We start from the raw sequence: 16,271 nt of genomic DNA on the forward strand, positions 1-16,271 counted from the left end.
CTTGCCTTTCTCCTCTTCTTCTTCTTCTTCCTCTGGATTGACCATCTGTTGTTTCCTTGTTTTCTTTTTACCCTCTTCTTTCTTGTTGTCATTATTGTCTGTGTTCTGCGCCTGCTGCTGTGCTGCAGGTGTCTCTCTCAGCTGTGGAGATCGACTCCGCAACTGTTCCCCCCTCCCGTCAGTGTCTTTTTTCATGCGCGGTTGCGCACTTTTACTCGGCTCTGCGAGCCATTTTTGTAGTCCCGAGCCCGGGACCTCCACTGACCTGTGGGAGCGGGCCTCTCTCTCCGCGGCGGGCCTCTTCGGACAGGTAAGACCTTCACCTTCTTCTTCCGACGTCTTTCCTTCTTCTTTTCTTCCCGTTGTTTTTGGTTTTTCTTTCTTCGCTGCCATTTTCTTCACACTTTTACTTTCACTTTGTTTTGGTTTGTAAGTTTGTGCCTTTGCTTTTTCTCTATCTTTTTTTTAACTTTTCTGGAGAGGGCTGGATTTCCCCTCCCGGCCACTACTCCATCACGTGACTCCCCCTTTTCTCTTTGTGGGTTGAGGGGATTCAGGAAGAACATTTTGTCCAGAGAACAGTGGTCATCTGGAACTCACTGTCTGAAAAAGTGACAAAGCCAAAGACTTACCTTCCTGGGCAACCGCTTTTGAGTTGCAACCTTCAGGGCCAGCTGTGATTAGCGTGGATTCAGTGGGTAGAACGGCCTCTTCCTGCACCATACATTTTTCAAAATTGCAACACCTGATTCCAAATTGCCCTCATTTAACTTGATGTCAATGTAAAGGTTGAAGCCAGATAACGTGATTGTTGATATTCATGGGTCTGTTGTTATTTTCCTGAGGTTGTTGATGAGAAATCTGCCCTTTGTATTGATTTAATTTCTCCCTGTTTAGGCAGTACAAATGTTGGGGACCAGTTACCCACAGGGCAGCTGTCCGTGGTGCCTTGGAGACGAACCAGTGTGAAATACGCCAACAATGAAGCTTACTTTGATGTAGTTGAAGAAATCGATGCCATCATTGACAAATCAGGTATGGGGGAGGGATGTTCTTTACTGCAAACCCAACAGAGTTTGTGGCTTGGGAGGCAGCACATGTTGACAGTAATCTTACCCACAACTTTGAAGACGTTCAACCTTGTGAGCTGCAGATACGTCCTGGGGTGAGGCCAGGCAGCAGGTAGTGCCACTGCACCAGAGCCAGGTTCATTCCAGTGACCTCAGGTGGGCACTGTCCACAAGGAGTTGGCACATTTCCCCTGTGACACTAGATTTTCTGAGCAGTTTGCTAGTTTAAATGTCCGTTTTAACTTCTGGCTGGGAATCTGAGGAAAGTTTTCATTTTTTAAATTTAAACAATACGGCAGAGTAACAGGACCTTCCAGCCCATGAAACCCGTGCCACCTAATTACAATCAATTGACCTACAACCTGCTGTACGTTTTGAAGGGTGGGAGGAAACGGGAGCCCCTGGAGGAAACCTACGCAGACATGGGGAGAACGTGCAAACTCCTCACAGTGCCAGATTTCAGCCCATTTCGCTGGCACCGTAATGGCGTTGCGCAAGCACTATACTAACCGTGCTGCTCCAAATTAATGTTGATGAGAGCAAAACATTGGGTTAGTGTTGTTGAGTCGTTGATATTCAGCCCACGGAATCAGTGGGCTGAATGAACTCTTTCCATGCTGTGTGTCCATGACGTGGCTGCTTTCTTCTTTATCCTCCCAGGCACTATCTCCTTACTTTATTATGGGTAAACTGAGCCTGCAACCCAGTCTGTGTGTCAGTCAAGTGCATCTCTGTGTGTTCACTCTTGTGTGTGGCTGTGAGCTCTCCGTAACTCAATTATTACAGACAGATGGGAACATCTGCTGACGATACAGTGCCAACTGCTTTATCAGTGTTCTTTCAAGATTCAAGATTATTTTACTGCCACGTAATAAAACAGACGATGTGATACAGGTACACAATCCTTTATCCAGACATCTAAAATCCGGAAAGCTCCAAAAACCGTCAAGTTGGGAGAGAGACCAGCAGCGCGAGTCGGCCGGGCGAGAGAGAGACGGGCAGCACGAGTCGGCAGGTGAAGGTGGGGGGGGATGGGGAGACGGCAGCGTGACTGGAAGGACAGTAGTCAGAGGAGAAGCAAATGAGAGATTCCCCCACCCCCGAGTCACTGAATGTCTGTAGGTTCGCCTCCAGCACTTCTGCAGCCACACAGCCTTCAGTCCAAACCATCAGCAATCCGAGCCCCACACTGTTGTTCACCCAGTTAGTACATAGGCCAGCCAATGGCAGAGCTGAATCAAGAGACAGGAGATGGCAGGCACTGGAATCGGAGAATGAAACACGATCTGCTAAAGGAACTCAGTGGGTCAAGCAGCATCTGTAGGCTGGAGCCCTACAGCAGAAGAGTAATGGGCCCTGACTCAATGAAGGATTTGGGCTGAAATGACAACCATTCTTTCTCTGGCACTGATGCTGCTCGAGCCACTAGTTCCTCCAACAGGTTGCATTTGTACCAAAATGTAGTTTTTATTTTGTATGTCTTCTGCTGAGGGAATTAAAGTTCTGAGGCCATTAACTCTCAGATAATAATGCCAAGGACGAACTGCTGCCATGGTGCAGAGTTTTTGGGGAGACTGGGACCACCATTCCCGTTCGACAACCTATGATAGATGTGTTACCTTCAAACTAACTTTTCCCCCTCTCACTTTAAACTATGTCCCCCTCCCACAAATATTTGATATTTTTACTTGAGCAAAAAGACTCTGAAGGTCTTTGCCTCTTGTCATTTTAAACTTCTGTCAGATCAACCCCTATCTCCATTGAAAACAATCCAAGTTTGTCCAAACTTTCCTGGCTAATGAACTCCAAACCAGGCAAAGTCTAGGTTAACCTCTCTGCACACTCTCCAACCCCTCCATGCCTTTCCCGTGGTGTGGTGACCAGAACGGAATACAATACTCCAAATGTGGTCTAACCAACGTTTTATACGTTGCAACGTGACTTCCTGACTTTAATATTCAGTGTCCCGATCAGTGAATGCCTTCTTACCCACCCTACATACGTGTGTTGCTGGGAACTGCAGTGAGATGGTCTTGCTTGTGTTCTCCCCTCCCTTGTAGAAAAGCTGCCAGTCCTTGTGCATTCTGACTGGTATGTTTTGTTTCTGGTATTCCTTCCTCATACCCGCTGACAGGTGTGCATGTGGGGGGAATGGAGGGGATGTGTTGGGATGGGGAATGGGGGGGATGTGGGGGGGGGTGGGGAATAGAGGGGATGTGTGGGGGGGGAATAGAGGGGATGTGTGGGGGGGGGGAATAGAGGGCATGTGTGGGGGGAATAGAGGGGATGTGTGGGGGGGGAATAGAGGGGATGTGTGGGGGGGAATAGAGGGGATGTGTGGGGGGGGAATAGAGGGGATGTATGGGGGATGTGTGTGGGGGGGGGGAAAGGGGGATGTGTGTGGTGGGTGTGGGGATAGGGGGTGTGTGTTGGTGGGTAGTGGGGGGGGTGGGTGTGAGTGTGTGTGTGCACATTAAAACAGTGAGCCACTTGGAGCACATGGCACAGTTAGCGTAGTGGTTGGCGCAATGCTGTTACAGCGCCAGTGACCTGGATTCTAATTTGGCGGTCTCTGTAAGGAGTTTAAGTTTTTTTCCCCCATGTCTGTGTGGGTTTCCTCCCTCCCTTCAAAACCATAGAAGAATTGTAGGTTAATTGGTGTAATTGGGCAGTATGGGCTTGTGGGCCATACTGTGCTGTATGTCTACATTTAAAATAATCTCTAGTTGCTTTTTAAATGGGCAACTTGCTCTTGCTGTGGGGGTTAATTTTCTCTTTGCCTTTCCCAGATGTAAGTGGGAATGATCTGTGCTAAAAGGGCTCCTTGCTCTCTGCAGGCTCCACAGTATTCGCTGAGATACAGGGTGTCATTGATGCCTGCGTAAAGCTGACTGGAATGCCAGATCTCACCCTTTCATTCATGGTATGTCTTCTTGTACGAGTAACTGCTCAATAATGGTGCATGCTGAGAAAATGTTTCAATCGTTTGGTGGCTTGTTGGTCACATTTACTTATTTGCAATGGGTTATGGTTGTGTAGACTCCATCTTGTACATTCAGTAACCTCTATCGAGTGGAGAAAGGACACAGTTCCAGGTCTCCCCCAATCGTTGACAGGCTGGAAAACCAAATTGACAATTCGGCATCTGAGGCTGAGGGCATCTGCTCTCAGAAGATGGTGACTTTAGAGTTCCCTGTCCCCAAGGAGAGTGGTAATCAATATATTTCAGGTAGATTTGGGTGAAAGATTGGGGAATTGAAGGTTAGTAGCACAGAAGAAGAAGAGACCAGCCATGATCATGTTGAATGGTGGGGTAGGTTTGATGGGCCATTTACTTTCTTGTGCTTTTCTGGATGTGGGCATTGGGGGTCTAAGGGTGACAGAACTACAGCTGGGTGGTGTTAGGGAGTATATTGGAATCAGAATTAATTGTCATGACCATGTCACGAAATTTGTTGTTATGAAGCACCGTTGTAGTGCAAATATTCTATGTAAATTACATTTCAAAAATAAATAGTGCAAGAAAATAAGAGAAAATGAGGTTTCGTCTGTGGTCCATTGTCCATTCAGGAATCTAATGGCAGCGGGAAGAAGCTGTCCTTGTCCCACTGGGTGCTCATCTTTGGGCTTCCGTACCTCTTTGCTGATGGTAGCAGAGTGCAACGGGCATGGCCTGGGTGGTGGGGGTGCCTTGAGGATAGAAGCTGCTTTCTCAAGACACCACCTCTTGTAGATGTGCTTGATGGAGTGAAGACTGGAGCCTTTGATGTCATTGGCTGAGCTCACAACTTTCAGTAGTATTTTTTCCTGACCTGTGCATTGGCACCTCCTGTGATAGTACAGATCTATCACCAATGTATATAGTTACAGTATCTAGACTGTGCTTACAGCGATTGGCTGAGAGCTAAGCCACGCCTACTGTCTGGGCCTTAAAGGGTTGTGTCCCTAGCCAGGTCGGATCATTCCGGACTGGTCGGCCACCTGTGAAGAGCTCCTGTCTTTTGCTAATAAAAGCCTTGGTTTGGATCAACAAGTCTTTGATTCTTTCGACGAGCTCTACACCTCCATACCGAGCAGTGATGCAACTGGACAAAATGCTCTGTTCTAATCCTCCCGGCCACATAGCTCGAGCCCAAGCCATCACCTCAACTTGAAGGATAATTGATGGCTGAGTGTTTATAAATGCAAAAGTTGCTGGTGAAAATGAAGGTTATTAAAAAGCATGCACCATTTTCACTGCTATTGCAACCTCAGTTCCTTTGTTGCGGACTTGGGACAACTTAACAGTTATTGCCCATTCACGCAATCAGGAGGGTGGAGAGTGGTAATCAGTCCATGTCTAATCCAGTGTCACCCAGTTAATTGGGTACCACATAACAGGCAGTGCGGCTCATGTGAATTTCACCACCCATATCAGGGTGCACTAACGAGAAAACAACCTTGAACACGTCTGATAGACCTTGATTCAAATGAGATAGGAACTGTTTAGAAGACCTGTCGGGTCCAGCCACATCAGCGAGGAGGGAAGCAGATCAGTTTTGGAATTGCTGTGAGATTTGAGCTATCCAGTTAAAGAATTTGGGGTGTTTGCCGATCAGACCTGGTTGTTTAAATCCTGGAAATGACCAAGAAGGATGGAAAATAAAATTCTTGGAGAGTTCACGGTGAATACGATGGATGTAGAACTAAAGAGCGAAAGGAAAAGAGGCAAAGGTGGACCATTCAACCCTGTAAGGCTGCATATTCCTTTAGGAAGATCGTGGCTTATCCTGTATTCGCCTTGTATCCCTTCATGTCCAAAATCCATTGATCACTGTCTTAGATATACTCCATGACTGAACTTCCACAGACCTCTTGGGTAGCAAGTTCCAAAGATTGACCAGCCTCTGCTGAAGAAATCTCACCTCTGTACTGAATGGCTGATGTTTATTTTCTGATGAGGAGATCTTGCCAGGAAGGACACGTGCCCAAGTTTAGACACTTCAATCCAGGCAAACCAAACTATGTCTGAGTTTTCCTCATTTCAATTAGATCTCCTCTCATTCTTCCAAGCTAGAATTGTATCAACCCTTATGTGCTGAACCTCTCCTCGTGAGCCATGTTTCCCTCCCAATCACTGGAATCAATCTGGTGAACCTTCACTGGACACGTTCTATGATAACTATATCATTCCAGAGGTGGGAGATCGGACCTGCACACGATGTTCTAGGTGCAGTCTCACCTGGATTATTTATCATTGCAGTGAGGCAGTTTTATTCCTGAATTCAAATTATTCTGCAATGAGGACAACACATTTTTTGCTGTGAATTGCCTATATATTATCACACCAAGACAACTGGACACCAGCATTTTAATTTCTCACCTTTTTTAAAAAATAATGTCTTTCATTTTTTCAACCAAAATGGATGAGCTTTTGTTTTTCCACATTACATTCCATCTTCAGTGCTCTTGCTCACTCCTGTAGGTCCTCCTGAAGCCTCTCTACATCTCTTTGCCACACACACTGCCATCCAGTGCTGTACCATGAATAAACATGGATGTATTAAATATTGTCCCTTTACCCATGGTGAATTCCAGCAATGAGTACTGATCTCCAGTGTAAGTAGCTGTTTGCATTACCTGAGATTCTGATTAGTCTGTTCCGTTTTGTAACAATTGCAGAATCCTCGGCTATTGGACGATGTCAGTTTCCACCCCTGTGTCCGTTTCAAGCGCTGGGAGGCGGAGCGAATTCTTTCATTTATTCCACCAGATGGGAATTTCCGACTCCTTTCGTATCACGTCAGTTCGCAAAAGTAAGTGGCACGTGGTAGGGTGAAGGGATGAGAGAGCCAAGATTAATGCCCTTGTGCAACTTTCCTCTTGCAATGGAGGATGGCAGTGTTGGTTCTGTGGTTTTACGTGCAAGAAGATAATAGAAGCTGGACTAGGCCATTCAGCCCCTCTACACTGCTATCATTCACTAGGATGATGGCTGGTCTTCTGGCTCGGAAGGAGGAATGTGACTGGTCTGGTTGCAGAGGAGATTTATATGGATGATGGGGAATCACGAAGGTCTGCAGATGCTGTGATTGTAGTCGTTGTCATGGCTGTACCTCAAGGTCGAGGATATTGCTTTTCATTCCTTTGGACTCTCAAGTGGCTTATGAGTCCAATCTTGGAAAGTGTCCCCAGAGCGAAGATGACCGTACGTGTATTTGTTTAATGTGTACATGATGTTGCACTCGAAGAATCGCACGATACTTCACAAATCAACCAACTAGTTCCAATGGCATGAAAACCATGATGATTGGAGCTGATGGGTTTGTTGCAGCCTTCGTCCTCCTTCACAGCCATTGAGTTCAGAGTAACTTGGTCCGCCTGTTCCACCATTGAGGTCTTAGTTGGATTAGTTCTTTGTCAGGGACCTCATCCTTGACCTTAGTGCCATGGGTGGCCCTACCAGGAGCATATCTCCAGACAGTATCACTTTCGGGATCTCAGGACGGCACAAGCTTCACCACAACGAGGAACTTATTCCTCAAAGAAGGGCTCAGGTCCAAAACGTCAGCAATACATCTTTGTCTCCTGTGGAATCTGAAAGATGTGCTGAGTTCCTCCTGCATTTTGGTGTGTTTTTATCAGGATGATGTCTGGGTTGGACTGTGAGGAGAGACCAGGTTACTTCTCCTTGGCGAGACGGATGTTGAGGGGGTTCTGGTGGTTAAGGGAGATAGTAACAAAATAGGCAGCATCAATTTATGGTGAGGAGCAAGTGAGGATTTCAGGTAGACTTCTTTCAGCCATAGGGTGTCTGGAATCTGGACCACTCTGGCTGAGGGGATGGTGGAAGCAGAGACCCTTGCTACGTTAAAGAAACATCTGAACATGCACCTGGATCGTCAAGGCTGAGATGAGTGGAGATAGGAACATGATGGAAAGCATGGAAGTAGAGGGTGGAAAGGCCTCCTCTTCTGCTATGTGACCACTAACAAGCAGAGCTCCAATTCCTAGATGTCCTTCAACACCTTGTACAGTATCACAGCAGAGCTGTTTGAAAGATGGCTGCCCTGTATGATTGGCGATTATAAATTTCACTGGCACTGTGGTGTTTTCAGCCCAAATGGATTTGTGTTCAACCTTGACTGTGTGCCACTTAACAGAAAAACATTAACAATATGATGGAAAGCGTGATGCTGATTTTCTTTCCCATTTCCACTTTCTCTCCACAAGGTGAACAAAGCAGTAGCCTTCTAGATTCAAATCAGTTTTATAACATTTGCCCCCCTGACCAGGAGGGTGACACAACCTAGCAGTTAGTGCAACACAGTTACAGTGCCAGCAGTCCGAGTTTGAATCCCGCACTGTCTGTAAGGAGTTTGTACGCTCTCCCCATGTCTGTGGGTTTCCTCCAGGTGCTCCAGTTTCCTCCCACCCTCTAAAAACCAACGTGGATTGTAGGTTAATTTGAGTGTAATTGGGCAGCGTGGGTTTAAATGGCTGGAATCAGCTTCTACTGTGCTGTAAATTTTAAAAATTTAACATTTTTAATTTAACTTCTGAAACATTTTATAAAGTTATATAAGCTATCACCGAATAACAAACTCGTTCTGTTGTACAATTTCCGTTCGTTGATTTTTTTTAATCTAAGTCGGAAAATGCACAAATTTTACTCAATGTTGTCTCCATACCACCTTCCCCCACCATATTGTAATGAAGGGATTAAAAGTGGTTTTGCCAAGAAAGTAAAGGTAATAAAAGTGGAACAAGGGAGGAAACTAGTTCCAGTGCAGTGGTTTTCAAACTTTTTCTTTTCACTCACATACCACCTCTGTGATTAGTAAGGGGTTGCTTAAGATAGGATATGGGTGAAAAGAAAAAATTTGAAAACCCCTGTTTTAATCGTACCTCATTGACTCGTTATATGCACGGTTTCAGAACTCCAAAGGAAATGGGCCAATGACAATTTTTCTCAAGCAAAATATTTCAGTAACAATTGGGCCTAGAGCAGTGGTTCTCAACCTTCCCTTCCCACTCACATCCCACCTTAAGCAATCCCTTACTCATCACAGAGCGCCAATGGCCTAGGGATGACTTAAGGTGGGATGTGAGTGGAAAGAAAAAGGTTGAAAAGCATTGTTGTAATGCAGCACAAAATGCTGGAGGAACTGTGGGTCAGGCACCAACTACTGAAGGTGATAGATCGACCTCATTACTCGGAAGCAATGCGCGAATGTCATCAGATGTTTGAATTTAACCTTCGTTGGTGTGCGAGGGTGTCCTTGAGTCAGGCATATTTAACCTAGGGACAACCTGTATTTTGGTTTCCCTGTGCAAGTATTCGGCTGAGCTCATCCTCCAGATGTTGGTGTGCTTAATTTAATTTTTGACATTTGACCTCTGTAATTTGTTAATCAGGTGATTTAAAATCTAGAAATATAAAGTTTTTAATTTTATAAAGCTATTTTGATTAAAGATTGTTAGTTCAAAGGTGTTGGATCCACCAACTGCAAGCCAGGAAGCTCTCACAGTGGACTGAGATGACTGAAGGCACCTTGCTGCATTTTGTGGAATTTGTAAGGAGGTCAGATGGAAGTGAACCGAACTGTTCCTGACTCACAATAACCTGAACAGCAAAGATGAGCAACCAACTGTTAACTATGGGTTAGAGTAACTAGTTAATTAGTCACCAGCTTTACAAATTTTATGAGCACTCTGTTAACATTTGGTGGGAGGTCTGAATGATTTGAACATGACACCTCCTGAAGTTTGTCTGCAGAGAATCACTTTTGCATTCAGACTCTGGACCAGCTCTGAGTCTTGTGTTAGAAGTGAGCTCAGAGAGAGTGAAAATACTGAAAGATGGTGCAAAAATCAATCTGTTGGAGAAAGTCAGCGCTTTGAGCAGCATCAGAGGGAGAAAACAAATGTTGGATGCCTTGCGTATTTGGGTTTGCAAGTCCACCTGGTCCATTAAAGTTCTTTAGCAGAGGTCAGCTTCCTTTCTTACCCAGTGCACGACAATGTGGTTGCCCTTAGTTATCCTCTGCAGTGGCTGAGCAAGCCAGGGAAAGTTGGGGAAGGCCAGCGATTGCGTGCGTGTTCATAAATATGATCTGATCTTCTGCTTCAGAAATTACTGACAGCATTTATCCTGCCTTTCAGTTTGGTTGCCATTCCTGTCTACGTCAAGCACAACATCAGCTTCCGGGATGGAAGCTCCATGGGCCGGTTTGAAATCACCATTGGGCCAAAGCAGACAATGGGAAAGATGTTGGAGGGGACCATTGTGACCAGCCAGCTGCCCAAAGTGGTACTGAGTGTCAATCTCACATCCACACAAGGGAACTACACCTTTGACCCAGTCACCAAGGTAACACAACAGTCATCAAGCTGAAGTTTTAAAACGTAATGCACAGGGCGGCACAGTTAACATTACAGCGCTAGCAATCAGGACCAGGGTTTGAATCCCACGTTGTCTGTAAGGAGTTTGTACGTTCTCCCCGTTATTATGTGGGTTTTCTCCAGGTGCTTCAGTTTCCTCTATAACTGGGTGGCATGGATGTGGGCCGAAAGGGCTGTTATGGAGCTCTATTAAAATAAAAAAATATAATTACAGTGAGACATCAGTTAGTACAGAGGCAACACAAGTTGCCAACCATGAAAGAAAATTTAAAGTACAGTGTGTAAACCTAAAAGTGTGGATAACAAGTGTTGGGATGGGAGAATAGAGTTTGTGAGGAGAAGAGCAAAATATTGCACCTGATCGAGGAATTATTATAGGTTGTATGAATTCTCTACGGCCAGTGATGTGATCATTTGAGTTGCTCTTGCATCTAATGGTGGCTCTTCTTTCCCCTGGCCATGATGCAGGTACTGTCATGGGATATTGGGAAGATTAATCCACAGAAGCTTCCTAGCCTGAAGGGTTCAATGAGCCTGCAGGCAGGAATGCCCAAGCCAGACGAGAACCCCAACATCAATGTCCAGTTCAAGATCCAGCAGTTGGCCATTTCAGGTAGGCCGAGCGAGAATCCAACCATCCTGCTGGGTGAGATGTTCGAGTGTGCGTTCAAATAGCACCTGCACCTTCCTTTCCAGCCCCTTTTGCAACCAGCAGTATTTAGTGTTACCACTGCTGTCATATAGCAGAGAGATTGTGGTAAGACAGTTGACGAGCTTTAGGAACTGCACCCTGATCCTAGGAATGTAGATCCAAGAGGAGGACTGTAAAACTACCAGCGCAGCTGCAAAGACAAAATGCATTGTTTCCATAAATGTACAATATTAACAATAATTATCAAATTTTAGTAAAAACCCATCGTGCACCAGAATCCTTCAGAGGTCATTTATTCGAATGTCCTTGGAACCTTGATGTCACTGACCAATTGTACCAAATGCCCCTGAAATGAGGAGTTAATAAGGAGTCCACTGGATTGTTGGGGCTTGAGTCACACATCGACCAGATAGGGAGTGGGCAGAAGATTTCCTTCCCCACAGGACGTGAACCAATTGTTTGGAGGTCAATCTAGCAGATTTGACATGGGGTAGTGGTCATTTTCTGTTCGTTGCAGATACTTGGAATTGAAATTTCTCAGTGCAGAAGCAGGATTTGAATTAGTTTCTTGGCATCAATGATCCAAACTACTTGTCCAGTATCACCATAACCATATGATCACCCCACCCCTCCAAAGCTCTGCAGTTCCTGTCTAGCCTGTGTCCAGCTCTGTCACAGTATGATGGCCACCTTACAGCCCAGCAAGCCTCTTGGTTCGGAGGGCAGATTGGAACACTCAGTGAACACCAATCAGGTTGGTGGTGACATGTGGAGTTTGCACAATCTCCCTGTGACCCTCTGGTTCCCTTCCACATTCCACCCGTGCAGGGTGATGGATTCACAGACCACTGCAAAGTGCCCTCGTGCGGAGATGAGTGGTAGAAGCAGAGGAGGGTTGGGAATGAGGAGTGTGGAAGAAATGTGGGTGGATGTAAGATTGAATCACGAATGTCTGCAGATGTGATTATAGTAAAATCACAGAGGAATTCAGCCGATCTCACAGTGTCCACAGGAGGTAAAGATATGCATCCGACGTTTCGGGCTGAGCCCTTCCTCAATGTAGGATTGGTGTGCTTGGGTGGTGGATGCTCATTGTAAACATCAGCTGTGAGGCTGAAGGGCCTGTTTCTCTGCTTCTCTCTATGACCCTCTAAAGTAATTTAAGAAAAGGTCGGTTTAGCAGAATCCCACTATAAGCAACAGGATAAAGACTGGGTTGAGTTTTTTTTTAAAGGATTGAGTTTATTGTCATACATACAAGTACCATGTACACGAACACTGGAATTGCATTGCTGCAGCCGAGCAGGTACCTTTTGTAAAATAAAAATATAATTGGCACGGACATGGTGGGGGTGGGGCAGAGGCAGTGGGTGCGGGCACAGCGGAGGGAAAGGTGGGAGGTGTGGGCATGGTGGGCTACAGGACCTCTCTCTGTACTAACTCTCATCAAGCCAGTTTCATTTATTTCTGCTTCCAATTGAGAAGGAACTGCTGCTCGTTATCGTGACTGGGATAATAACTTCCCTTTGGGAGTGTCTGTAGCCTGAGAGGGGCAAGGTATATAATGAGAGATTCCTGTCTGAACAATAATTCTATGCCTACCACGAATCTTAAATGTGGAATGACAAACAATTTGATTTTTTTTTTCTGCATTGGTCACTGTCTGACTTTGTCTTGGATCAGTTGGAAAGAGCCTTTGAAGCAATTTTATTGTATGTAATGGTACAGAACATGTGTTATTCCATAAAGAGTCGCCATTAGTGTCGCTCGGCGCTCCTTGCAGTATATTTTTTAAAAAGAGATCTTCCTTCAGAGTCGCTGAGTGTCCGTGGATTCGCTTCCAGAACTTCTGCAGCCACACAAACTTCTGTTCGATTCATCGGCAACTCCGGGTCCAAACCTCCAGTACAATCAGGAAGCCTTCAGCACTGGAGTCCTATAGGAGCCCTTGTTTCAAAACCATGGTTTCTTGTGCACTGCTGTTCTGACCCCAGGGTGTGACTGAAGTGGGCTGATAGTTCTGCTTTCTGCTTCATGTGTTGAGGTTGTTCAAAGTTGCTCCAGAGTAGATCTGCCACTCATTCTCCCAGTCGTATCATTTTCTGTACATAAGCTTGTAATGTGGTGCTCTGTGTCCTGTGCCGTTACTGAGGCTGACTTGAAATTAGTTTGCTGAATTGATCCTGTGTTGTTTCGTCGCAGGTCTGAAGGTAAATCGACTGGACATGTACGGAGAAAAGTACAAACCATTCAAGGGCATCAAGTACATGACTAAAGCTGGGAAATTCCAAGTCCGCACATAGTGTCTGTTCGGAAGGCAATGAGCATCTTGTTCCCTGCCTACCTCTTCCCAAACGAAATGTCCCTTTTTGTCTCTTTATTGTTGCTTCCTGTACGTCCACTTGTGTGGTTATCGGCACTTTTTTTTTAAAAACCCAGCTTGGGGCAACTGTTAATGTCATTCGAACAAGCCAGTGATTTTGACTTGTTAATACCTGGCTGGAGATTTTTAAACGCTCTCCGTTACAGAAGCTGCCATCCTCCACTCCTGTAATTCAGTTCCTCAGCTGCTGTGGGAAGTTGTGGATGTGGAGAATTGGTGCATCTAATCTAACGGGTTGACTGGGGATGAATTTCTGGGTGCGTGCTGTGTGAATGTCAATCTCTTGCGCATTATGGTGAATTAAAATCTTCGCAGACAGTAGCCATGTAATATAAAAGCTGAAAATGTGTTGGGTGGTACTATTTTTGCATTGCAGGAGTAGAAATGAAGTCATTACAGGGCCAGCTACCCCATTGCTCTATTTTCCCACAACTGCCTGTGTTTGTTTGGTATTGGCACTGAAAATGAACATTGTTATTTGAACGTGTTGCAGCTGCGTTTATGGGGCGCTCGTTTACTTTTCTGCTGTCACTACCTCTCGCGAAGATGCTCAATTTTTCACAAAAAAAGACTTTCAGCTTCAGTGATGTGAAACCAGAAGATGCCAGCAATTTGCAGCGTGTCAGACAGCTATCCGAGGGGAGAGAAACTGGTGTTCCCCTTTTGGGTTGATGAGATCTCCTACATTCTGTTGAAGGCCCTGAAACTCGGACAGGTTTCTCCAGGTGCATAACCCTGCGTGCAGAGCAGTCCCAGCCTTCTCTCTCTCTCTCTCTTTCTCTCCGTCTGAGCACCGTGTCTGCGAGGTTTCATTTTACTTTGTGTTGTTGCTTCATCATGGCGTCCCAGCCATGGAACGGTGTTCGAAGCAAGAATTTATTTATCACTCTCCAGTTAGATGAATTCTCTCAGAGGGACAACCCTGGCCATCTTTTCTGGCCAATTTAAGTGGAAAATCGATAACTGCTGGAGCAACCCCAAAGGTGGATGTTGTGTTTTTCAGAATTGTGCTAATTATTCCTTGGGTCTATTTGGTTCCTGACATTTTCCTGAACCGTGCGCTGTAATCCTCTTGTCTAAATGTGTTGTAATGCACCATCTGGACCAACCCAAAACCAAGCTATTAAATGTAACACAAGATCCTCCATCCATGCTCAGAGGCAAGAACACATAGGCTGAAAATTAGCTGCACTGTCATTTTTTTCCCTGGTAAGCAGAGGAACGTTACTGGGAAACAATGCTGAGTCTTCCCCCCCCCCCCCCCCCCCAAAGAGTGCTGCATTTGTTGAGATTTGGTGTGTAACTCTGCATCGAGCCATATTCTCTTCATTGTCAATGTGATCCCAGTTATTCCATAGCCCACCTATGCTATGGGGAAGTATTGTGTATGAACAAAATCAACAAAGCTTCTGTGAATGGAGTTTAGCATTCAACAGGGTAAACCTTGTATGTGCAAGCCTGCTTTGTATAAGCTATTCATTGTTAATCTAAGAAATTGTTTATTTGGACTCAAACTCCAGCTTTCAACATGACCATGCAGTTCAGGTGTCATTGATTATCATAATCTAACCCCGAGCCCATAACGTGCATTTGTTTTTTTTTAACTTTACTGGAGAAAGGTGAGGCCTCTACTTGCATGTTGCTTTGTGCAAAGATGGAGACTCTGGTACAAGTTAGACCCTTCATGTTCATCTTGCTCCATGCTCCTTCGAAGTCTGACAACTCTCCGGAGAACCCTGCATGAAGCTGGACAATTGGAAATTAATTACTGGTGAGAGAAGGCAGATTTATTCTCCAGAATGTCACATTCATGTTGTAAACCAAATTTTCCATCTGAAGTCCATGTTGAGGCATAACTGAGATGGAACTGAATGACTAGCATGTGCAATACTTGGCAGAGTTGTTCCTTGCAGTGTTTTAATTTATTACTTGGATATATTTAAAAGAATAGTTTTGCTGTCATCAGATAGTGTGAACTGACAGTGGAACAGGCAACTTCGCCTGGAAACTATCCTTTCATATTTAGCTTTAAATAAAGTAAAAGATTGTTATAATGACATGCCAGTGAAATTTTTCCCTTGATGTTACTCTGCGGAAATCTTTCTCATGACACTTTCCCTGAAACCCTGAGTGCATGCAACAATCTCCCAGGTGAAGTAGTAGTGGAGATCCTGATGGTCAGTGCTGAGTCTTCCAACAACTGGAGAAACTAAGCTCTCAGAAGTTGACAGCTGGCAAAGCTGTTGGGGTACAGCAGGGGTGTCAAACTCAAATTCACGGAGGGCCAAAATTAAAAACTTGGACTAAGTCGAGGGCCGAACTAAATATTTATTGAAAATTTTCAACAACATCTGCATGTTTTCTCTTCTTTCAACATATATAATGTTAAACTTTAGGATATAACTTTAGGAGAATAATGTTACAGGTAAGGAGTAGATAGCTCAAGTTCACCCTTTGCTTGACCTGAGGGAAACATATTTGGTCCCTGTGGAGATGTAGTCAGCATTCACAGGCTGTGTCCATTTTGGACTTTCCTGCTCACTCCTCAGGCTCTAGGCCTCTATTCACCCTCGACCCACCATCCCTCTACCTGACCAGTCCTTTACCCAACTTCTACTCACCCCTCACTCCACTCGCTCTGCCTCTACCCACCCCATCCTATACATGCCTCTCTACTGCCTCTCCCCTCAACCTGTTCCTCCCTCTACCCGTCTCTCACCCTCTAATCACCCCTCCCCTTTTACCTCTTCCCTATCCACCCCTCCTTCTACTCATCCCTCCC

The 16,271-nt window shown here is 45.3% G+C and overlaps 1 protein-coding gene across 2 annotated transcripts in view; it reads left to right on the forward strand.

Annotated features, from left to right (window-relative positions):
• Positions 1-15,546, forward strand: part of LOC138754177 (AP-3 complex subunit mu-2) — a 30,688-nt gene extending 15,142 nt beyond the window's left edge. Inside the window, exons 3-8 of one of the 2 annotated variants that reach the window (XM_069918058.1) lie at positions 898-1,035; positions 3,908-3,993; positions 6,732-6,865; positions 10,215-10,422; positions 10,923-11,067; positions 13,309-15,546. In XM_069918058.1, coding sequence (XP_069774159.1) covers positions 898-1,035; positions 3,908-3,993; positions 6,732-6,865; positions 10,215-10,422; positions 10,923-11,067; positions 13,309-13,409 — 812 coding nt within the window. In that variant the 3' untranslated portion in view covers positions 13,410-15,546. The remainder of the gene's footprint in view (positions 1-897; positions 1,036-3,907; positions 3,994-6,731; positions 6,866-10,214; positions 10,423-10,922; positions 11,068-13,308) is intronic. The other variant, XM_069918059.1, reaches the window with a different exon arrangement.
• The last annotated feature ends 725 nt before the right edge of the window (positions 15,547-16,271 follow it).

This window comes from Narcine bancroftii, chromosome 2 (assembly GCF_036971445.1).
Source record: "Narcine bancroftii isolate sNarBan1 chromosome 2, sNarBan1.hap1, whole genome shotgun sequence".
Classification (NCBI taxonomy): domain Eukaryota; kingdom Metazoa; phylum Chordata; class Chondrichthyes; order Torpediniformes; family Narcinidae; genus Narcine; species Narcine bancroftii.